This window comes from Pempheris klunzingeri, chromosome 1 (assembly GCF_042242105.1).
Source record: "Pempheris klunzingeri isolate RE-2024b chromosome 1, fPemKlu1.hap1, whole genome shotgun sequence".
Taxonomy (NCBI): Eukaryota; Metazoa; Chordata; class Actinopteri; order Acropomatiformes; family Pempheridae; genus Pempheris; species Pempheris klunzingeri.
The window spans coordinates 977,495-1,001,082 of record NC_092012.1 but is presented as its reverse complement, the minus strand read 5'-3'; the positions used below and the strand labels follow the sequence as shown (position 1 = coordinate 1,001,082).

The 23,588-nt window shown below is 45.3% G+C and overlaps 1 protein-coding gene and 6 non-coding genes across 7 annotated transcripts in view; 4 read left to right on the top strand and 3 right to left on the bottom strand.

Moving 5' to 3' along the window:
* The window catches only part of LOC139225615 (nuclear receptor ROR-alpha A-like), a 75,308-nt gene that overhangs the window by 9,433 nt on the left and 42,287 nt on the right, over positions 1–23,588 (bottom strand). The window contains exon 2 of the mRNA XM_070856443.1: positions 16,424–16,456. Within this exon, the coding sequence (XP_070712544.1) occupies positions 16,424–16,456 (33 nt within the window). The remainder of the gene's footprint in view (positions 1–16,423; positions 16,457–23,588) is intronic.
* Positions 14,246–14,318, bottom strand: trnav-uac (transfer RNA valine (anticodon UAC)). Its single transcript has one exon. It is a non-coding gene; the product is annotated as a tRNA-Val (tRNA).
* On the top strand, positions 17,528–17,600 carry trnav-uac (transfer RNA valine (anticodon UAC)). The gene has a single exon. It is a non-coding gene; the product is annotated as a tRNA-Val (tRNA).
* Positions 20,355–20,427, top strand: trnav-uac (transfer RNA valine (anticodon UAC)). Its single transcript has one exon. It is a non-coding gene; the product is annotated as a tRNA-Val (tRNA).
* Positions 22,305–22,377, bottom strand: trnav-uac (transfer RNA valine (anticodon UAC)). Its single transcript has one exon. It is a non-coding gene; the product is annotated as a tRNA-Val (tRNA).
* Positions 22,473–22,545, top strand: trnav-uac (transfer RNA valine (anticodon UAC)). Its single transcript has one exon. It is a non-coding gene; the product is annotated as a tRNA-Val (tRNA).
* On the top strand, positions 23,362–23,434 carry trnav-uac (transfer RNA valine (anticodon UAC)). The gene has a single exon. It is a non-coding gene; the product is annotated as a tRNA-Val (tRNA).

Below are 23,588 nucleotides of genomic sequence, written 5' to 3'. Positions count from 1 at the left end.
AATTCCACAAGCTGAAACAGGCTGATAAGATCTCGTCTAGCCGAACAGCTAACAGCGTGTAAGAGGAAATAAAAGCGTGGACGACCTTCTCAGGATGAAGACGGGAAAGAAAAGGCCTGAATTTTGCAGGATTCCTCAACTGAGTTCAACTTTATGTGAACCAGCTGACGAGCAAGCACACATAACCCCCCCACCTGACCACCTGACCACCTGACCCAGTGAATGAAGAGCAACATCCTCTGCTGAACTCAGTCAACCACAGCAGTGTGTGTGTGTGTGTGTGTGTGTGTGTGTGTGTGTGTTTTAATGTCGTACTTTTGGTTTGTACTTTGTGTGTGAAAGAATTGTTCATGTGCCTCAAATAAAGTGTTTTGAGCTTCACACTCTTTAACTCTGCGTTCTGGATGCAGAAGAGCAGACAACTGAATCAGTGTTGTGAATCCTGCTGCAAACTACAAACAGCAGCGTTCAGAGTGGTCATTTTGGTAATCAGTAAAACTAACCAGAATTATTTAATCAGGTGAAGGACATCCTTTTTACCTATTTAAATTCACATTCCACCACTTCTCACAGACCACAAACACACCAGTCTCACTTTCTGCAAACACACCAGACTCCATTCACAAAAACTGGGATTTTAGCTCACAGAACACAGGAGCTGCTGGTCTGCTGCTGCCTCCATCAGTTTGTTTGTGTTATTATGTGAACTTGGTTTTTTAAAGGGTCAGTTCAGATCCAACACAATGTTTGTGGAACATGCTGCAACACCAACAAACTACCCAATCGAGGCAGCGGTAGACTGAGGTAAAATCCCTGTTTTAGTGAATGTAGTCTGGTGTGTGTGCTGTTTGTGGTTAAACCAAAAGGATCTTCCAGGTCTCTCTCTGTAGGGATCCTTTCCATGATGCTGTCACACACTTAGAATATCACTCTGAGCCTGTCAGTGGATCAAACAAGCACTTTTAGTGGATCTACTGTGATCAGGTGCAGCCTGTAAAGTCACTTAATAGAAAATTAAGAAATGAGGCAACAAAATCTTCATTATCTGATTAAACTCTGGACACGTGAGATAAATCACAGATAATTTCAGATGATGTTACTGATGATTTACAGGTAAAACATTCATTTATTCCAAATTAAAATGGCCGTGATTACTTGTGTGTCAGGGAGATGTTTAAATATTAAAGTTTAATTAAATGAAGACACCAGTGCAGTCTTAGTCTCTCTTCACTTGGAGTCCGTCACACACAGTTTGGGTTATGGATCTGTGGTAGGTGGAGCCCAGCCAGGAGCTCTGCTAGCTTTAAAATGAAAAAAAGCCTATTTGCATTCTTACATTTGTTTTCCCGCTGATCAGAGGCTGTGGCTGGTTAGCGTGAGTGCAGCATCGGTTTGGTGTGAACAGGATGTTCTTCTGCGGCCACAAGACACTCCAAGTTGTTTAGAATTCAAGAGTTTCGAATTGATGTAACTCAAATACACCTCGGCCGTATTTCTACGTATTTGGGGTTTGAGATGACTGATCGCTACAAAAACATTTTGGGAATTGATCCAGTAGATCATGTCAACTGGCAGCCGAGAACAGGCTGCAACGTGATCCTTTGGGACAACTGCACCTGATCACAGTAGGTCCACTAAAAGAGCTTGTTTGATCCACTGACAGGCTCAGAGTGTTATTCTAAGTGTGTGACAGCATCATGGAAAGGATCCCTACAGAGAGAGACCTGGAAGATCCTTTTGGTTTAACCACAAACAGCACACACACCAGACTACATTCACTAAAACAGGGATTTTACATGGGAGCTGTCGGTCTGCCGCTGTCTTGATTGGTTATCTTGTTTGTGTTATTGTGTGTCTTTGGTGTTTTAAAGGATCAGTTCACATCCAACACAATACTTGCAAAACACACCATGACACAAACAAACAAACTGATTGAGGCGGCAGGAGACCATTAAACTCCAGTGTTCTGCCAGGTAAAATTCATGTTTTTGTGAATGTAGTCTGGTTGTGAGAAATACAATTATTCTAAGTCACCTGTTCTGTAAATATGAAGCTACAGCCAGAAGCTGGTTATCTTAGCTTAGCTTAGCTTAGTTTAGCTTAGCTTAGCAAAAAGACTGGAAACAGAGAAAAATGTTGCTTTGTTCAGTCTGAAGACAACAAAACGAACCGACCAGCAGCAGTTTAATCCGAACAGAAATAAAGAGTTAGAGCAACAATTCACGGCTGTGTGGGGGGTCATGTGACTAATTCTTTTGTCGGATCCTGGAGTTCGCAGGTTGCCTGGTAACAGCTTTTAATTTCATTTCAATCAAACTTTATTCTGTCAGTAAAGTGTCAGTGACGCAGGAGGAGGGACGAATCTCAGATATCGCACATATTTTAGCCTTAATAAATGTTTCAAAGTCAACATAAATAAAACACGCCTCACATCATATACACACTGACTGATGCAGAGACACTCCTGAAACCACACACACACACACACACACACACACACACACACGCAGGCGTCTGTGCTGCAGCTTCCTCTCTGCAGTAATTAGCTCCCTGAGTGTTAATCCCGTCTGAATTCTGCATTTCAACATCAAAGACGACGTTCAACAAAGCCACCGCCTGAAATTAGAGCCGATGTGAGAGCAGCAGATATTTATACACACACAGCCAGCTGCAAACACAAACATCTGCTTTGTTTCTTCGGTCCCCCCCCAGGCTCTCCGGAGGAGCTGTGGAGGCCACCGACTCCACTTCTTTTCCTCCTTCTGTGGCCAAGAAGGAACAGTGAAAGCGAGCGATGGAGGAGAGGACGGGAGGTTTGTGTGACGGCAGAACGAGGACACGTCCATTAAAACCATCCTGAGCTGTGAGCTTGTTTTACATCAGTAGTGTTCACTGAACATATGAGTTTGATCCTCCAGCTTTCAGCAGCAAACCAAAGGTGACTCAGATTCTCCACAGATTTCATTTGAATCTCATGTTTGAGTCGAACCGTCGATTTACGTTAAAGGAATAAAACGCCGCCGCAGTATCGCTTCAGTTTCAGTTAGCGTAGCTTAGCATAAAGACTGGAAACAAAGGGAAACAACTAGCCTGGCTCTGTCCAAAGCTAACAAATACCCACCTGCTTGCACCTCGAACGTTCACTACTTATTTATGGTTTTTGGGAAGTTAAACAACGTATGTTCATCAGTGAGCGTGATCATATTACCTGATCCAACCACCTGTACCACAATTTAAAGGGTCACTCCCCTGTCTGAATGACTGGTAGGTAGTAAAAGTGTTGGAACTGGTCCAGTAGATCACCTCAGCCAGCAGCCACCAAACGGGCTGCAATGGCTGCAACGTGATCCTTTGGGACAACTGCACCTGATCACAGTAGGTCCACTAAAAGAGCTTGTTTGATCCACTGACAGGCTCAGAGTGTTATTCTAAGTGTGTGACAGCATCATGGAAAGGATCCCTACAGAGAGAGACCTGGAAGATCCTTTTGGTTTAACCACAAACAGCACACACACCAGACTACATTCACTAAAACAGGGATTTTACACGACACTTGCTGGTTTGCTGCTGCATCGATCAGTTTGTTTATTTGAGTTATTGTGTTTTATAAAACTATTGTGCAGGATCCAAACTAACCCGTTAAAACAACAGATGATAGCGATAACAGAAACAAACAAACTGATCAAGAAAGCGGCAAACCAGCAAGTTCCATGTAAAATTAGTACTTCTATCAATGGAGTCTGGTGTGGTTGAAGAGTGTGCTATAACGGCTGCTTCTGGTTACACACACACCAGATTCCATTGACAAAAGCACTAATTTTAGCTCACAGAACACAGGAGCTGCTGCCTCCATCAGTTTGTTTCTGTTAGTTTGTGACTTTGGTGTTTTAAAGGATTAGTTTGGAACCAACACAAGCTTTATTTAACTCACAAACACTAAATCAAACCAACTAATCAATTTGATAAGATGTGAAAATATGTCACGCTCGTCTCTCCTCCTCCTCCTCCTCCTCCTCCTCCTCCTCCTCCTCCTCCTCCTCCTCCTCCTCCTCCTCCTCCGTCTCCTTATCAGTGAACCTGAGAGGAAATTGTTGTAATGACTCATAGGCTGTCAGAGCGGCGGCCATCAAACACACAGAAAGCTTTCATGTTCGTCAGCGTCTGTTCTGCACCAACACTCGTCGAACACTCGTAACGAAGTGGATCAGTGAGGGACCTGTGTGTGATGCTCCCTCAGAGAGCTCGCTCCTCTTCTTCAGCTCCTTCCTCCTCGCACATAAATAAGAAGTAGAACTCCCCGTCCTGCCTGATTAGGGCCTCAGCGATCCCAGCGAAGCAACAGCGTTCTCTGCATGGACCATATAGGCTCGTATAGCGTGTCTGCAGCCTGAACTCAAAGACTACCTATTAGTTTCCGTGGAGCTTTCACCCACCACATAAAACCCCAGAACCTTAGACGACTCCCTCTCTTCTTCCTTGTCAAACCCACACTGGCTGCGATGCGGAAAATGTTTGCAGTTCCAATATAATTGGCGGGCAAAGTCCCTCCTCTCCCGGTGGACCTCCACAAGACCTTATTTCAGGAGGGAGATCAGTGCATGTGTCACAAATAAAGCTTTGGTCCTGTTTGAGCTGAGGCACGAACCACACACACACTGTGTTCGTCACATTAAAAGATTAATCATTTTACCAGTCAAGAGAGGCTCAGTTTGCTCTGTGAAAATGTGCAATTAGAACGACGACACACCCAAAGATAACACGACTCTGTGTCCTAACAGACAGAACCAGTCTGCTCTCTGGTTCCTGTTGGTCCGTCCGTCCCAGCTGGATGTCTGGTTTCTGTTTCTGAGGCCTTAAAGCTTCTTAACGGAGGAGCAGCAGCTGAAGTGACAGAGTTTTCTGTCCGATATCTTCTCGTCTCCTCTCAGAAACCTGAAGGAGCTGCTGATGAGGGAGGAGGGAGGTCACAGAGAGCTGACGTCTGATTTCACTTTAAAAAGGACGAACGAGGGCAGAGAGTCTGAACTCTCCGTCTTTAAACTGGAGCGCTGACGTCTCCAGTCTGATCAGCTGGTCGCTACGGGGTTGGTTTCCATGGAGACGACGACAGAAGAGCGTCTGATGTTACGTGATGCCACACGTCTTTTTTTAGTTCATTAAACTATATTGTAAAGTTTAACTCATGAGTCCTTCAGCCGTCATCACACAGACAGCAGTATCAAACCATAGATCCTGATTAACATCCTAACTGACTTAGAGGGAAAAACTTATCGTGATCAAAGCTGCTTCAAGTCTCCTTCTCTACACACATCGATCAGCACATTAGAAAAACACCACTGTAAATGTCCCCGTCGTGGAACTAATAAAGGAATATCTTATCTGGAAGCAGAAACAGACGGACTGAGGTCTTATTTTATCTATTAAACATCTCAGTATAAAACAAATAAGGTCATAGTTACATCTGTTCTGTAGATATGGAGCTGCAGCTGGTTAGCTTAGCTTAGCTTAGCTTAGCTTAGCTTAGTTTAGCAATAAGACTGGAAACAGGGAAAAAGGATGTTCGGTTCAAGTCCTCCTACCAGCATCTCTGGATGATTGACAGGCTCAAAATAAAGGGTCAGAGCAACAATTCACTGCTTTGTCGGGGTCATGTGACTATGTTTCGGTAGGTCTGCTGGTTGCCTGGTAACTTCATTGACCTTACTCCATTCGTGACCTCATTGAGCTCACCAAAGGTTGTGATGCAGGATGAGGGACGTGTCTCAGACGTATGGATAAATGATTCAAAGTCAACATGAGCACCAGCCGGTGTTTTAGAGCTGCACACCAGCAGATGACTTCACGATGCTGTCGTCAACCTTTACTTCCCCTCAGCAGCCCGAGAGGACGCCACGCGGCGCCGGGCCGCTGCGGCACCACGGCACCACGGCCCGACACGTTCTCATCCACCCTGCCGCTCAGACGCTGCCAGGCTCCGCGCCCTAATCTCCTCGGCCGGCGTCTAGATAATCTCCGGGTGGATGTAGTAACGGCAGACATATGGCAGAGGACACGCGCTCGTTCAGCCGGCGGCAGATGAAGCAGCAGCTTGTTCATCAGCCACAGTTGGTGGTTCGCTCAGTCACCTCTGCAGCAGGTCGGCACAGTGACGCTGTGTTCACATTCACTCAGTCAGTCCCAGAGAACTCAGAGGAACCAGCACATACAGCACAGAGCGGTGTTTAACAGCTTCAACAGCTTCAACAGCTTTCTCTCATCAGTGAAATATCTACAAGGTGGGCTGGCACAAAGTGCGGCCCACACATTCCTGGTTCCCAGAGGTTGAATCACACTGACAGACTTCTTTAGCGCCACCATGAGGTTAATATTCCTTTGTTTTGACTGAAATATCACAACAAGGATTAATGTCTCAGGCCTGCAGAGACGGCTAACTTCCTGTTAGACCTCCGCTAACTTCCTGTTAGCCTTCAGCTAACTCCCTGTTAGACCTCCGCTAACTTCCTGTTAGCCTTCAGCTAACTTCCTGTTAGACCTTCGCTAACTTGAATGGGGATAAAATGATTTAATCATGCAGATATTCTAGATTTTCCAAGTGTTATTGGACCAAATGGATCAATTTCTGATGCTGTAATGACTAATTTTTCAGGTTGTGCCTCAAAAAACGTGTCACCTGATTTACAGACGTCTCTTTTACAATGTGAGCGTCACGTGAGAACACAGGACGTAACCAACCAATCAGCAGACTGGACTCTGTCATGTGGTTTGTAGTGATGCTTTGATTTTCCTCTGTGTGATAAGAAACTGAACCAAACGGGAAGAAACTCATTAACTGATTCAGACCAGAGCAGTCAGTCTGTCTGCCTGTCTGTCTGTCTGTCTGCCTGTCTGTCTGCCTGTCTGTCTGACTGGTCCACCTCGGAGAACGTCTCAGCGTCTTGCTCCTCGGCTCCTCCGTCCTCCACAGACACACTTTGTTTTCATCTCCACCATCTGGAGTTGGAGGCTGGAGGTGCAGCTGTGAAATCCTCACACAAACTCTGCCGTGATTAAAAAACTACATTCTGCACCCAGAGTAATTAAATCCAGAGCTCCATACGAACACTTGAACCTTGCAGAGTTTTCCCCGTGGACGCCGCAGATGATCGCTGTATGGATACCACCGTATAATGTGTAATTAGCGGGATAGCCGCGCTGCGTGGAGGCTAATGAGCTGGAAGAATTTCATGAGAGCCACCGCCGGATACTGTGTTTACTTCTAAAATGCTAAAACAAAATCCCTGATGGATAAATTATCTGAGAGCAGGCGCTAAAACATAATAAAGTTTCTCAGAGACCGGATCAAAGAGGGAGGAGAGAGGAGGCCGTTTAGCCGCCGCAGATGTGTCAACGCCGGGTCTGATAGTTTCTCTCCTGTTTTCTCCTTCTGCACAAAGTTCTCAGAGGTTTATCGTTGGTTTGTCTCCGGCTGACTAGATGTTCTCATTCAGAAACATGTGCTGAGTTTAGCTCTCAGCCACAGACGTGTTATATTAATACACAACTCCTCTGCTGTCAAACACACATCTGAGCATGTTGAGGCTCAGACGGGCTGCTGGGATGTTCTCCACCGTCCTGAAGCAGACCAGCAGCAGACTTAATGACGGTCTGCTGTGTTGTTGTTGAGCTGTAAAGGACGCTGTCGTGTTTTTATGCTGCTGTTGTTGAACAGGAAGTGACGACAGTGAGGAGAAGAGCAGCGTCTTCGTCTTTCTGTTAAAAACGGACTAAGAACCAGGATCTGACTGATGGTCCTAACATTAACTGGTCGTATTGTTGATTCATCAAACACGTCTTTGACCTCTGGACTGATAGAATAAAGAGAGGAAGACAAATCTTATGATTAAATGTTGGCTAATAAACTTAAAATGATTCATATAAAACGTGGAATAAATCCTACAGACGTCCTGCTGACAGATTAAATACAGATAATCCACAGGAACACACTACGGTGAAATCTGAGCTCAGGAGCTTCTGTGAGCTTTAGTTTGGAGGTCCAGCACCTGAGGTCCCACCTCCACCTCCACCTCCATCTTCTCTCTCCATCAGTCCACCTCCTCCTCCACCTTCTCTCTCCATCAGTCCACCTCCATCTTCTCTCTCCATCAGTCCACCTCCTCCTCCATCTTCTCTCTCCATCAGTCCACCTCCATCTTCTCTCTCCATCAGTCCACCTCCATTTTCTTTCTCCATCAGTCCACCTCCTCCTCCATCTTCTCTCTCCATCAGTCCACCTCCTCCTCCACCTTCTCTCTCCATCAGTCCACCTCCATCTTCTCTCTCCATCAGTCCACCTCCTCCTCCATCTTCTCTCTCCATCAGTCCACCTCCATCTTCTCTCTCCATCAGTCCACCTCCATCTTCTCTCTCCATCAGTCCACCTCCACCTCCACCTTCACTCTCCATCAGTCCACCTCTATCTTCTCTCTCCATCAGTCCACCTCCCGCCACTTTACCTTCCTGTCATGGCTGACAGAGAATAAAAGAAGCTGGACTGATGCTCGGCGTTGGCGGCCATTTCATAATGATGTCACCAGTGATGTCACCCCCCCCCCCCCTGCAGAAAACAGTTAAATAATCTCCTGGCTGTTGTAATCCTGTGACATAACAGGCTGCTCAACGCCTCCTGCAGCGCTTTCACACAGAGTATGGACCAGACAGACCTGACACACACACACACACACACACACACACACACTCTCACACACACTCACACACACTCACACACACTCTCTCACACACACACACACTCTCACACACACTCACACACACACACACACACACACTCTCACAGCATCAGACTTGTGACTGACTGAGTCGTTTGAATAAACATGAAACATTTCAGTGTCGACGTGAAAAAACAAACCTGTGCGGCAGAATTAAACAGCAGGTCTCATTAAAGGTGTAATACGTGTATTTGGACACCTGGTCCACACAAACAGGGCTCAGTGTTTCATGATTAATAAACAATGAACAGCAAACTGTCCACCCTTCCAATCCTGCCTCTTCTCAACAGTCCTGCAGAGTTCATCATGTGGTGAACCCACTTTTCCACTTGATCCAGTCTGAATCTGAATCTGATGGGTCACCGAACATCATCATCCACACTGCTCTCTGCTAAAGTTAGCGTGTGGTGAAAGCAGGAAGTTAATGTTGTTTTAGCAAAACCATCGTAGCACCAACAAGGTCATCAGGTAGATGTTGGGTTCAGTTTGTGCTGCCGTTAGCTGCTCTACAGTTCAACATCAAACCTCTTTCACCGTCTCCAGCGGTGGAAAGTCAACGTGAACTCGTACTTTGCTTCTTCTCATAACATGTAAAGAACATGTTTCCATTGTGTGATCGCTTGACTCCGATCGGGACACGACTGATGTCACCTGTGAACGTGAGAGTGCCTCTAAATCCTGTCTGGAGGGGGAGTGATATAAACCGGTTCTGCTAGCAGCTGCTGGGTTATTACAGCGTTCAAATACTGATTTGGATGTTGATTAGTGGGGCGACACCTGAGGCTTGGAGGCATTAGGCTCAGGCACGTTTCTCACGCTGCACCAAAAGGTCAAATATCAGGTAAAAAGTGATCTACATGCTAAAATAAAAGTCGGGTTCATCCTCAAAGGCTCAGGAACACCAGCAGTCCAGACCTGCTGCGAATGGAAACCAGGCCAGTATTTGTTCGATCCAGGTCACAAACACACAAACAGCACAGAAAACATTCACAGTAACAATAAAGAAAGAGCCCCCACCACCAGAGACCTGGACACACTTCAACCTGCTCAGTATGTCAAAGGACAGGGACACATCTACCCCCACGATCACATCGGCGTCAGGAACCAGGCGAGGACCTCAGACCTCCACAGGGAGCTTCTGATCCCTCACACTGAGAGGAGCCTGTTGGGACGGTTCAACATCTGATCAGGATCCTCTAGGGCGCCTTCATTTGGAGGTTTTCCAGGCATGTCCAACTGGTAGGAAACCCCCGGGTAGACCCCGAACATGCCGGAGGGATTATATGTCCCATCTGGCTTGGGGACGCCTCGTGATCCTCCAGAAGGAGCTGGGAAACGCCGGCGGGGAGCGGGACGCCTGGACTACTTTGTTTAGCCTGCTGCTATAAGATGAGAGGCAGCAAACAGACTGGAGAATATCCTCAGTGGGAAAGAACCGACCAGCCAGCACAGAACCACAGTTTCACAAACTAAATACACCTCAGAGTGTTCTCATTGGGCCACATGGGGCCTGAAACTCTTTGGGTGACACAACTTGGTAAAGCGATCAGTGTCCCTTATTGTCTACGGAGGAGGAGAGCCTGCTTCCTCTGAAGGCCTCAGCGCTGCAGTTTGGGTCATTTTAGCCAAAAAAACTGACATCATCACGTTGGGCTCAGTGGATCCAAGAGAGTCTCAGACTTCCAGTCATCCTGCCGGGGATTAGCAGAAAGGAGGCAGGTCTGTAAAGGGGAGACTGAACCTTGAGGTGAGGAATCAGGGGGAACCTCTTTGTGTTTTTTACCCCCCACCTGGTTCCAGCTTCCGGCTTTCCAAAAACACACACAGGGACAATTATTTTCACAAGGGAGGGGGGGGGGGGGGGCAGGGGGAACATTCAAGCTCATGGAGATCCAATCAAACCAGAGTCTGTGTGGATCTCAAACGGACTAGATCAACACCGACGACACAAAACCTGCGTGATTATTATGATTATTATTATTATTATTATTAACTGTCACCAAAGTGATTATGGTTCATCCTGAGGGGAGCATGAATGATCCATTAAATAGCTGCTGAGATGTTTCCCAAAAAGCACAAAAGTCAACCTCATGGTGGCGCTAAATACAACATCAGAGTTGTTCCTCAGGGGAACATGAATGCCTGATCAAATGTAAATAAACGTAGATGGATTTATTCTGTTCTTTGAAATGAGTCCTATAATATTATTTTATTAATATTATTATAAATCTGCTCTTTGTGGGACGTGTCCTTACAGGCACTGGGGGGGGGGGAGTTCATGACCTTCTTATAAAATATATATTATAATGTATTTTCATGATGTATGTGTATTTCCCACTTTACTGAGGAATAACTCACCATATTTAACAGACACTTCTGCTGTCTAGAGATGGTGAGAAACATTCGGGGGGTTTAGCTGAAATCTGTGAGCAGCACACAGAGTTTGACATTTAAGAAGGAAAGAAGGACTGTTGGAAGAATATAAAACTGTGTCCCTGAAAGCTGAACTAAAGCTGTTAGATGGGTTAAAGAAAGGAGACTAAACGGCTGCTTCTTAAATTTAATATAATATAATTGTGCTCCATTTGAGTTCAGTGAGGGAATAAATATATAAATATAAATACACACACACACACACTTCTGCATACATGTATTCACCACAGGGTTCTGTTAGTGAGACATCCTCTGAGGATCAGACTCACAACATCATCAGGTTTCATCCTGACCAGCTTTTATTTACTCAAACCGTCACATTATGTTTTACCACAAGCACATCTGAAAACCACATCCTCCTCCTCCTCCTCCTCCTCCTCCTCCTCCTCCTCCTCCTCCTGTCCGACACACTCTCACACACACACACACACACACACACACACACTCACACACACTCCTCTCATATTCCTTTACAGTGTAATTCATTTACTGACGATTCCTAAAATAGTATTTACATGATCAGTGAAGGTGTCGCGTCTCCACAGCAAACACACAAACACACAAACACACACGTACAACCACACGGTGGAGAAACTCTCACTTCACTAAAGCGTCAACTTCAGGAAAATATATCTGCTATTAGTGCAGAATGAATTATACGATCATCACATTCACGTTCTGCTGGGTAGTTTAATCCTAGAACGTGGCTCATAGTTAAAGAACAGACGTAGTGTGCTGGAAGAACTGATTCAAACAAAAAGAAAACTGAAGTAAATAAGTAAGTACAGGTACTTATTTAGTGATAATCAGAGACACAGACAGACAGAGTGGAGCATCTTCCAGGACAACAGAACATCTTTGACAGGACTGAACAAACTGAGTGAAATCAGAGACAGAAAACACTACCTGACACACACTCACACACACACACACACACACACACACACTCACACACACACTCACACTGAATACAGAGGCTGCTTTTAACTCTTACCTTTCATGGCAGAAATCACAAAATACATATTTATAATCCAGAGTCATGGAGGAAGCAGGAGCAGGAGCAGCCTCTGTGTGTGTGTGTGTGTGTAGTATTATATATAAATATATATATACATGTGTGTGTACATGTGTGTGTGGGTGTGTGTGTGTGTGTGTGATCAGCAGCAGCTCCCTCTCAGCTCTGTCACCCTGAGCTGCTCTCTGCACCACATGAGGATCCATGTGACTGTGACATCATCAGTGTGACCACCCCCCCTACTAACCCCGGCCACGCCCCCTCCATGACTGACACAGCTGCCAGCCAATGAGAAGAGAGGTGATGGAAGAGACAGCTCTGATTGGCTGTGTGTGTGTGTGTGTGTGTGTGTGTGTGTGTGTGTGTGTGTGTGTGTGTGTGTGTGAGAAATTATTTGTAATTGTCTGATTTTGCCTCCTGAAATGTTTTAATCCTGATTCACTGAGAGCTGAAGTTTCTCCTGTGGATCAGAAGTCTAAATTAATGTTAGTTTTTTAAAAAGGTAATATTTGTGGTTATTGGTTCTGATCGGCTGCATGTCCTGTCATTATTGATTTAAGCCTGATGGAGGAACATGATGGTCTGATCGCCTGCAGCTGTGGCCGATATATCACACTTACTGCTCTAACTGTTGATCCTGCAAAATGCCTGAGGCCCCAAAACATCATCAACATAATCTGGACGTGGAGCCACAGCGTTTTGCCTACTTCATAATCCTGCCCACAGAAGAAAGTGTTTACCGCCTTACATTGCCATCAGAGAGAACTTTTTGTTGGAGAACTAACTCCATTGTTTTGCTTGATGCTCTCTTCAGAAACACCAAACTCCATTGACAAAAACATTGATTTTACCTCGCAGAACAAGGGAGTTACTAGACTACTGCCGCCTCGATCACTGAACTCTAAAATGTTAGTTTGGATCTGAGTGACTGATTTAAAACACCAAATTCACACACAACACAAACACACCAAGCGATGGAGGCAGCTGTGGCGCAGCAGCTCTCGTGCTCTGCTAAGTAAAATGGCTGTTTTTTTCAATGAAGTTTGGCAGCAGTGGTGCGTCATGTTTTCCCTCGACTATTAAAAGACGATCAGTTTTTAACACACAGCAGCTTCACGATGGACACAAACAACACACTAAGTGTTTGTGCTGCCTCTTTTCGTCACTGTGGCTCACAGAAACAGATGCAGGGGCGGGCGGGGGCATGAAAAGACAGGAAGGAGGTGTGATACAGAGAACAAGAGAGAAAAGAGCAAACAACAAAGAGGAAGATAACACAGGACGACAACAAGAAGCCACAGAGAAACTGCAGCTTCAGCAGAAACGTGTCCACCAATCACATCCATCCGTTCTCCCTCCCAGCTGCACGAGATATCCATCAGCTGAGAACGTGAGTTTCAGTTCACACAGGATGAACTGTTCACTGCTTGAGCACAACAAACCACAAGATGATTCAAGGAGTGAAGACCACCTATTAATGTGTATTCTTACATTTCTACCACATCATCATGTGCACCTGCAGTAAAGCACCTGTGGATGTCTGACAGCATCATGGAAAGGATCCCTACAGAGAGAGACCTGGAAGATCCTTTTGGTTTAACCACAAACAGCACACACACCAGACTACATTCACTAAAACAGGGATTTTAGAGAACAGGACACAGGAGCTGCTGCTCTGCTGCTGCCTCCATCACTCAGTTTATTTGTCTTATTGTGTGTCCCACAAATATTGTGTTGAATGTGAACTAACCCTTTAAAACACCAAAGTCACATAATAACAACTGATCCAGGCAGCAGCAGACCAGAAACTCCTTTACTCTGTGATGTTAAATTACTGTTTTTGTCAATGGAGTCTGGTGGCTTTGAAGACAGCGAGATTGTGGCTTTCTTGGTCATTAAACCTGCATTTCTCATCATATAATGATAAGATAAAATAAGTCTGACAAAAATGTTCACTATAAGGTGAAAAAAAAAAGTAAAATGTCATTTGATGAACATTTCCCCTCATTTATCTTAAAGCAGTAAGACAGAGGTGTGGTTCCACTGGGGGTTGAACCCAGGACCTTCTGCGTGTAAAGCAGACGTGATGACCACTACACTATGGAACCTGTGTTTTACATAGAATTACGTTGAATTTCTATTCAAAAACATTAAATCTTTTCTTTTTAAGCCGCCACAGCTAGAGGAGTTTGTACTTTCCATCTGCAACGACCCACTGGAGGCAGCAGCAGCAGCAGCTCCTGTGGTCTGCGGGGGTAAAATTACTGTATTCACAAAACAGGAATTTAACCTGGGTCCTATTTTCACATATTTTGGTTTGAAATGAGTGTTTGAGGTACAAAAAGTTTTGTAACTCATCCACTACAGTGCAAAGGTCTGTTTTCAGGTTCAAGGACTCAGATCAGGTCCAGGGACACAATTACTGTAAAGGTCCCATATTAAAGTCCCTGGTGTGCTTAGAGACCAGACTCTGAGCAAAGACCGTCCGCTCTCCAGCTTTCAGTAAATGTGTGAAAACACTCTGTTTAGATTCGGATCCCTTTCTGATGTCATAAGGGGATCTGTTGATCACGTGACCTCCTGCAGCCCTTCAGCAGGCCGACCCTGAATCTACAGAGAGCTAACAGAGAGCTAACAGGGCGCTAACAGGGAGCTAACAGAGAGCTAACAGGGAGCTAACAGGGAGCTAACAGAGAGCTAACAGGGAGCTAACAGAGAGCTAACAGGGAGCTAACAGAGAGCTAAGAGAGAGCTAAGAGAGAGTTAACAGGGAGCTAACAGGGAGCTAACAGGGAGCTAACAGAGAGCTAAGAGAGAGCTAACAGAGAGTTAACAGGGAGCTAACAGGGAGCTAACAGAGAGCTAACAGGGAGCTAACAGAGAGCTAACAGAGAGCTAACAGAGAGTTAACAGGGAGCTAACAGGGAGCTAACAGAGAGCTAAGAGAGAGCTAACAGAGAGTTAACAGAGAGCTAACAGGGAGCTAACAGGGAGCTAACAGAGAGCTAACAGAGAGCTAACAGGGAGCTAACAGGGAGCTAACGGAGAGCTAACAGGGAGCTAACGGAGAGCTAACAGAGAGCTAACAGAGAGCTAACAGGGAGCTAACAGAGAGCTAACGGGGAGCTAACGGAGAGCTAACAGAGAGCTAACAGAGAGCTAACAGGGAGCTAACAGAGAGCTAACGGAGAGCTAACAGGGAGCTAACAGGGAGCTAACAGAGAGCTAACAGAGAGCTAACAGGGAGCTAACAGAGAGCTAACAGAGAGCTAACAGGGAGCTAACAGAGAGCTAACGGGGAGCTAACAGGGAGCTAACAGAGAGCTAACAGAGAGCTAACAGGGAGCTAACAGAGAGCCCCCAGTGTCTGCTTCATAAAACTAATCTGTGGAGCGCTTCTGAAAACGATTTAAGCTGCCTGAAACCAGCCGGCAGAGTGAAGCCGAGCGCTGGAGACTTCAGGCTGCAGGCGAGAGGAAGCTGAGGAGCAGCAGGAGCTTCATTCTTCCTCCAAATTGGCAGAACGGGGGGGACGATTTACGCTCTCCGCCTCCCCTCATCACAGCCAGTCAGCAGGTTCTGAGTTGTTTGGAGGAGGCCTCCACGGCGCCCGGAGCCTCCGATCGTCCCACGCACAGAGGATCTCACATTCATTATCCGTCCTCATCAGCTCTAACGAGAGCGGCTCAGCTCCGGCAGCGGCCCCCCCACCACACATTTATCATCATTTATTCTGCAGGCCCTCCACAGTTTACAGGACAAACGGCTCCTGTGTGGAAAAACTAAACTGTCGGTGCATTAAAAACTCATCCGGTGAGACTTTGACTGGTTTCTGCTTCATCCAGACTCATCGGAGCTGTTTGTGGTGCCGGAAGCCGTGAGAACCCACAGACTGCTCTGCCAACAGCTTTTATTGTTCAGTACCTTCGTGTTTGGAGATAATTCATCTTTACTGTTCGACGGATCCAAACAGTGTTTGTGTGAAACAGTCACAAACACATTTATCTCAGATTAAACTCTGATTTTAGCCCTGAAACTGTTCTTGTAGTTGATCTGTGACTGTATGATCGCAGAGAATATTCAATTCATTCTCATTTTTATTGCAAATTCTCCCATAATTTCCAGCCTTAATCTCATAAACACAGAGTTCTTTCTCTGAATATTAATATGACCCCCCCACCCCCTCGCTGAGGGACAGAAACAGTGGACTTACATGTGTGCGTCTTCTTCACGGCCGCCGACAAACCTGCAACACAGAGAAGAGCAGATAAGATGAGCTGAAGAAAACCTCATTTATCCTTCAGAGCAACACTGATAACCGACGAAACAGATCGAGTTTAGAGCAAAGATTGTAGTTTTTTAGTTGATATTGATGTTTTTAAAGTAACCATAGCAGCAATAGTAACTAAATGTGTGTTCTTCTTTGGATCGTCACTGATTTTTGAAGCTTCGTCTTCTGTAGCCGTGGATCTTCTTCACTCATTCAGAGACAGGTAGTGGCTAACAGACATTTATTTAACTCTGACAAACACCATTTCCCATCAGCCCTGGGTGTTTGAAATGTAGTTTTTACTGCACTCACAGATAAAACCTTATTTAACGTTGTTAGTTATGAGAGTTTGGGGGGAAAGTCTCCTTCACTTCAGAGGACTGAGCTTACTTTATTTCTAAAGCTGATCCAAATATTACTAATAATCAGAATCCTAAGGATAATACTAATTATAGAGAGATAATAAGGAGACGTCATGACAAACAAACAGGAAAGTAGAGCCCTGATTTTATATCTAAAGGTTTGATCAGTCTGAGTTTGGACCGTAAACCTGAACAACTGTCAGAACAAACAGAAAACAATAGAGCCACTTCACTTCAGGGTGTCATGCCCCCCCCCCTCCTGACTGGCTGCTCTCCAGAGGGCTGCAGGGGGGACGGGGACGGTCCCAGGGCCAAAATCTGTCGCTGCTCTGGTGACACACGGCCGAGTGTGTGTGTGTGTGTGTGTTTACATCTACTGCTGCCTCAGGGGTTAGTCAGTTAAGCAGCTCCTGTGTAAAATCCCTGTTTTAGTGAATGTAGTCTGGTGTGTGTGCAGAGAGCGATAGAACGGCTGTTATAACACACTCAAACACACCAGACTCCATTGAAAAAAACAGTGATTTTACCTCCACAGAACACAGGAGCTGCTGGTCTGCTGCTGTCTCCATTGGTTAGCTGCAGTTTGAACACACAAACTGACTTTTGAGTGCTATTACATTTATACCCAGGATTAATTGTAAACACTTGTTGTTGTTGTTTAGAATAGTAATTGCTAAAAAACAGAGGTTCCATAGTGTAGTGGTCATCACGTCTGCTTTACACGCAGAAGGTCCTGGGTTCAACCCCCAGTGGAACCACAGCTCTGTCTTACTGCTTTAAGACAATTATATCATCAGCTGTAACCTCAGTGAGGGGAAATGATCATCACAGAATAGAGACTCAAGTTGTTCTTGTAGAAGATGACGCAGGTCTTCTAATCTCAGGATCAGAGGTTTGTTCCTGATGCTCAGACCAGCTGCTTCAGGATCTTCCAGGTCTCTCTGAAACTGCTGACATTTTAGTCACCTTATAGTGAACATTTTGTCAGACTTATTTTAGAGTACAGGTTGAATGACCAAGAAAGCCACAATCTCACTGTCTTCAAAGCCACCAGACTCCATTGGCAAAAACAGTAATTTAACATCGCAGAGCAAAGGAGTTGCTGGTCTGCTGCTGCCTGGATCAGTTGTTATTATGTGACTTCTGTGTTTTAAAGGGTTAGTTCACATTCAACACAATATTTGTGGGACACACAATAACACAGACACACTGACTGATGGAGGCAGCAGCAGAGCAGCAGCTCCTGTGTCCTGTTCTCTAAAATCCCTGTTTTAGTGAATGTAGTCTGGTGTGTGTGCTGTTTGTGGTTAAACCAAAAGGATCTTCCAGGTCTCTCTCTGTAGGGATCCTTTCCATGATGCTGTCACACACTTAGAATAACACTCTGAGCCTGTCAGTGGATCAAACAAGCTCTTTTAGTGGACCTACTGTGATCAAGTGGATTAGACACCAAAATATGTACAAATAGGGCCCAGATTTTAGAAAATGGGGGAGTAAATCACCATGGTGATCCTCACCTTTTGTCATCACTGCAAATGTATTTTCAGAGCTCAGATTTCTGTATTATGTCAGACGTTTTCCCGCCTACACTGTAAAACATACAGTAGATCAAATCCTGGGTAAGTGTGTGTGTGCTTTGATTTTTCCGTTCAGCTCTCCCCCTCTGGTGCCGTTCACCTCCTCTGTCAAGTCTCCTCCCATCAGCCATCTGGTCGTCTGCCATCTCTCCCTCACACACACACACACACACACACACACACACACACACACCACAGCCTGTGGAGGCAGACATGCAGCGTCTCCTTGTTCAGTCCTTCCAGTCACCTGAGGCTGACAAAACTTTTAAAAGTCACTAATCATATTTATAGTTTTGTTCTGCAGTGTCTTCGTATTTTACAGCGTAATCCCCCTTTTGTGTGATCTGAGCTCTGGAGGATGTGGACGTAGGTGGATGTCGCCTACAAGTGTCCCGATGGAGCTCCTTTGGCCTCGATCCGCTCTGATTCCTTTAATATTGATTTATATTGTGCTGATTCAGACCCTCTGATCCTGATCTGATCCTGGGTTCATCTTTGCTGAAGACAAATAAAAAGTCTGATGGTAAGAAGTGTCCCACAGCCACACCAACATGCAGTACACTAAGAGGGTAATTCTGATATTTCTCCCCCTGGTCCTCTCTGTCCTCATCCTGGTGTGTGAGTGACTGGTAGGTAGTAAAAGTGTTGGAACTGGTCCAGTAGATCACCTCAGCCAGCAGCCACCAAACGGGCTGCAATGGCTGCAACGTGATCCTTTGGGACAACTGCACCTGATCACAGTAGGTCCACTAAAAGAGCTTGTTTGATCCACTGACAGGCTCAGAGTGTTATTCTAAGTGTGTGACAGCATCATGGAAAGGATCCCTACAGAGAGAGACCTGGAAGATCCTTTTGGTTTAACCACAAACAGCACACACACCAGACTACATTCACTAAAACAGGGATTTTAGAGAACAGGACACAGGAGCTGCTGCTCTGCTGCTGCCTCCATTGATTAGTTTGTTTGTGTTATATTGTGTTACATAAATATTGTGTCAGTTTCCAAACTGACCCTTTAAAGCACTGAAGTCTCACAATAACTCAAACAAACAGCAGCAGCAGACCAGCAGCTCCTGTGTTCTGTGAGGTAAAATTACTGTTTTTCTCAATGGAGTCTGGTGGCTTTGAAGAGAGCACTTAATGGCTGTTATAAACACCAGAGTTCTCCTTTATTGTCTCCTGTGTGACTTTATACTGTGATTGTAATGAACTGAGGCTGCTGAACTGGAAGTACAGAGGCAAAGACACACTGTAGGACAAAGAGTCCTGTGTTACCTCTGATGATGAAGCTCCAGCTGAATCCTTTGTGACTTCAGCCATCTTGGGGTGTTTCTGAGCAGAGGATGATTTTTATTTCCTTTGCTGGATTATTTCTGGTCACATTTAATGGTTTTTCGCTGCAGTCTGAGCAGGACTGATGGTGGAAAAAAAAAAAAAACTGCTGCAGCTCCTCCAGCTCTGAGGAATCACTTTTAAATTGTCAGCTGACCTCCAGCTGACTCCTGAAGGACGAACAGGATGATGTGGGAAATAAACATCTTTGTGACTGAGACTGACGGCAGTTTGTCCTCAAACTGTCCAGCAAAGAGCTTCATAGACACACAAGCTGGACAGTTAATCAAAAAAGAAAGGAGGAGGAACGACCCTGATAGATCAGAGCTACCTTTTACTGCCTGGAAGCACACGGGAACATGGCGACTGTCCCCTGGGGGGCCCTCAGGGTGCTGCAGGCACTCCTCAGAGATCAGGCTGAGGAGAAAGGTGAAGATCACCATGAAGATTTCTCCTCTTCAAGAGTAACTTTGTTGTTTTTAAAATCTGGGCCCTGTTTGTTCATATTTAGGTTTCTCAGACTACAGGAGCTGCTGCTGCTGCCTCCATCGCTTAGTTACAGATGGAAAATAGTGAATTGAATAGTAATCTGCATCAGACACAGGTTCCATAGTGTAGTGGTCATCACGTCTGCTTTACACGCAGAAGGTCCTGGGTTCAACCCCCAGTGGAACCACAGCTCTGTCTTACTGCTTTAAGACAATTACATCATCAGCTGTAACCTGAATGAGGGGAAATGTTCACCACAGAATAGAGACTCAAGTTGTTCTTGTAGAAGATGACGCAGGTCTTCTAATCTCAGGATCAGAGGTTTGTCCCTGATGCTCAGACCAGCTGCTTCAGGATCTTCCAGGTCTCTCTCTGTAGGGATCCTTTCCATGATGCTGTCACACACTCAGAATAACACTCTGAGCCTGCCAGTGGATCAAACAAGCTCTTTTAGTGGACCTACTGTGATCAGGTGCAGTTGTCCCAAAGGATCACGTTGTAGCCATTGCAGCCCGTTTGGTGTCTGCTGGCTGAGGTGATCTACTGGACCAGTTCCAACACTTTTACTACCTACCAGGGCTGAAGTTTCTCTGACACACCATCGCAACATCAGCAACATCAGCAACATGACTGCTGCACATCTTGGACCTGCTTCCTGCTCCTGATGGTGTCAGATATCACTCACGCCTGAAGCTCTAGACCCGCCTCATCCTGCTCAGAGCAAACACTGAGCCGCTGTGGTATCGCTGAGGGAACCTGAGCGAGCTGCTTCCACTCCAGAGGAAGAATAAACAGGTAAAGATAAACGGTCCGGTTGATTTCATTGATCATCGAACGCTGACCTGGAAAACAACTCGATTCCACGTGGCTGCAAAAGCCCTCATCAGCAGAAAAGCCCTCGCTCTGTTTCCAGGTTCAGCGCACGGCGTCGTTCATCTGCAGCGACCTTTGACTGCCTCCTGAATTAATCCTGCCTGCACACAAACACACACATCCTCCGCACACGCTTCATATTTCAAAGACACGATAATAGGCGCTGTCATCAGGCACCTACGAGGCTTCAGCATGGAATCTAGGCCAGATTAGAATATTCATCAGCTCTGCCCTTTTCAACTCCAGGCTGCAGCAGGAGGAGGAGACGCTGCTTCAGCCGCAAGAGCAACAGAAACCCAGAATCCTTCAGGCCGTCAGGACGAGGCGGGGAGATCATCTGTGATCAAATGTGATCATCTGTGATCAAATGTGATCAAATGTGATCAAATGTGATCAAATGTGACGCAGAGTTTAGAAGAAAATCAGTGAGTGGTGCTGTTTTTATCCACTAGTGCTCTGTGATCAGCAGGAGTCACTTCCTCTGGTCTCTTAGTCCAGTCAGAAAACTAAAGCACCACAGAAGAAGAGAGCTCAAGACGCCATTAAAAACGGTAGGAAACATGATAGAAACATCACATCTGGTTCTTTTTCATGTGTTGTTGTAAGAAAGGTCACAGAGTGGATCAGGAGTTCAGTGTTTGAGAAAAAAACAACCTTATTTGACTGAAATTGAAGAAATTCTTTTGTTTCCATGAACTTTTTCTGCTGTGAAACCTCAAAGTATGAATTAAAGAATATTGATGGAAACACGACAGCGTCCCACGACAACGATGAAACTGAAGTCGTTTTCTATTGTTTTGGTTGTTTTACGACATGTTATAGTTATAAAGACCCTTTACCACTGAAGGTGTATTCATTCATTATTCATTCCTCTTATCCTTAATGTTGCGTTCAGGTGTATTCGAACAGCCAACGAACTGTTGCCATGGTGATGTCGAATTGTTTTTATCGTATCAAAATTATGGTATGAATTACATATATAATATAATAGTGATGAAGCTTTGCAGGTTTTAATCCAAAGCATCAGGAACATTTTTGAGAATCTTTATCTGTACCATTTTATATTTATTTTGTTCAGAGCAGGCGGCCGGTGTGAGAATCAGGAGGAGCAGAGTTAGCAGAGTTAGCAGAGCACACTCACCTCCAATGCAAACAGGGTTTGTTTCATCAGCTGATAAGAAGACAGAGCTGTGGTTCCACTGGGGGTTGAACCCAGGACCTTCTGCGTGTAAAGCAGACGTGATGACCACTACACTATGGAACCTGTGTGTCAGGACTAGTCTGAGTGTATCAAGTCCTCCACCTGTGTGCTGTTACATTTATACTTCTCAGTAGTTGAACAGTGAGGACCTTCACACAGGTTCCATAGTGTAGTGGTCATCACGTCTGCTTTACACGCAGAAGGTCCTGGGTTCAACCCCCAGTGGAACCACAGCTCTGTCTTACTGCTTTAAGACAATTATATCATCAGCTGTAACCTGAATGAGGGGAAATGATCATCAAATAGCGGAAGTGCCGACACTTTAGTCACCTTATAGTGAACATTTTTGTCAGACTTATTTTAGAGTACAGGTTGAATGACCAAGAAAGCCACAATCTCACTGTCTTCAAAGCCACCAGACTCCATTGACAAAAACAGTAATTTAACATCACAGAACAAAGGAGTTTCTGGTCTGCTGCTGCCTGGATCAGTTGTCATTATGTGACTTTGGTGTTTTAAAGGGTTAGTTCACATTCAACACAATATTTGTGGGACACACAATAAGACAAATAAACTACCTGATGGAGGCAGCAGCAGAGCAGCAGCTCCTGTGTCCTGTTCTCTAAAATCCCTGTTTTAGTGAATGTAGTCTGGTGTGTGTGCTGTTTGTGGTTAAACCAAAAGGATCTTCCAGGTCTCTCTCTGTAGGGATCCTTTCTATGATGCTGTCACACACTTAGAATAACACTCTGAGCCTGTCAGTGGATTAAACAAGCACTTGTCTTACTGCTTGAACACCTTTGTAGCTGCAGCCTGAAGGAGGAGAAATGTTCACCACAGAATAATAAATCAAGCTCTTCTCTTAGAAGATGATGCAGGTCTTGGTTGGTTCCTGATGCTCAGACCAGCTGCTTCTTCTGGATCAAACTCTGGTACAGATGCAGTCCAAGTTTCTCAAACCTTCTAAATGTTGAGAACGAATCCCAAAACAGTGTAGTTTTATTTGACGTCCTGTTTCAGCTCTCAGTGATACTGAGGCTGGGCACAGGTTCCATAGTGTAGTGGTCATCACGTCTGCTTTACACGCAGAAGGTCCTGGGTTCAACCCCCAGTGGAACCACAGCTCACGGTCTACATTCGTCAGCCCCTAAGTGGACCAGATCACCTGAGGGATCTTATAGTCTTATCTCTTTTTTACAGCCTGTTTGAGGTGATCTACTGGACCAGTTCCAACACTTTTACTACCTACAGTCATTTAACATATCTTAGTTTTA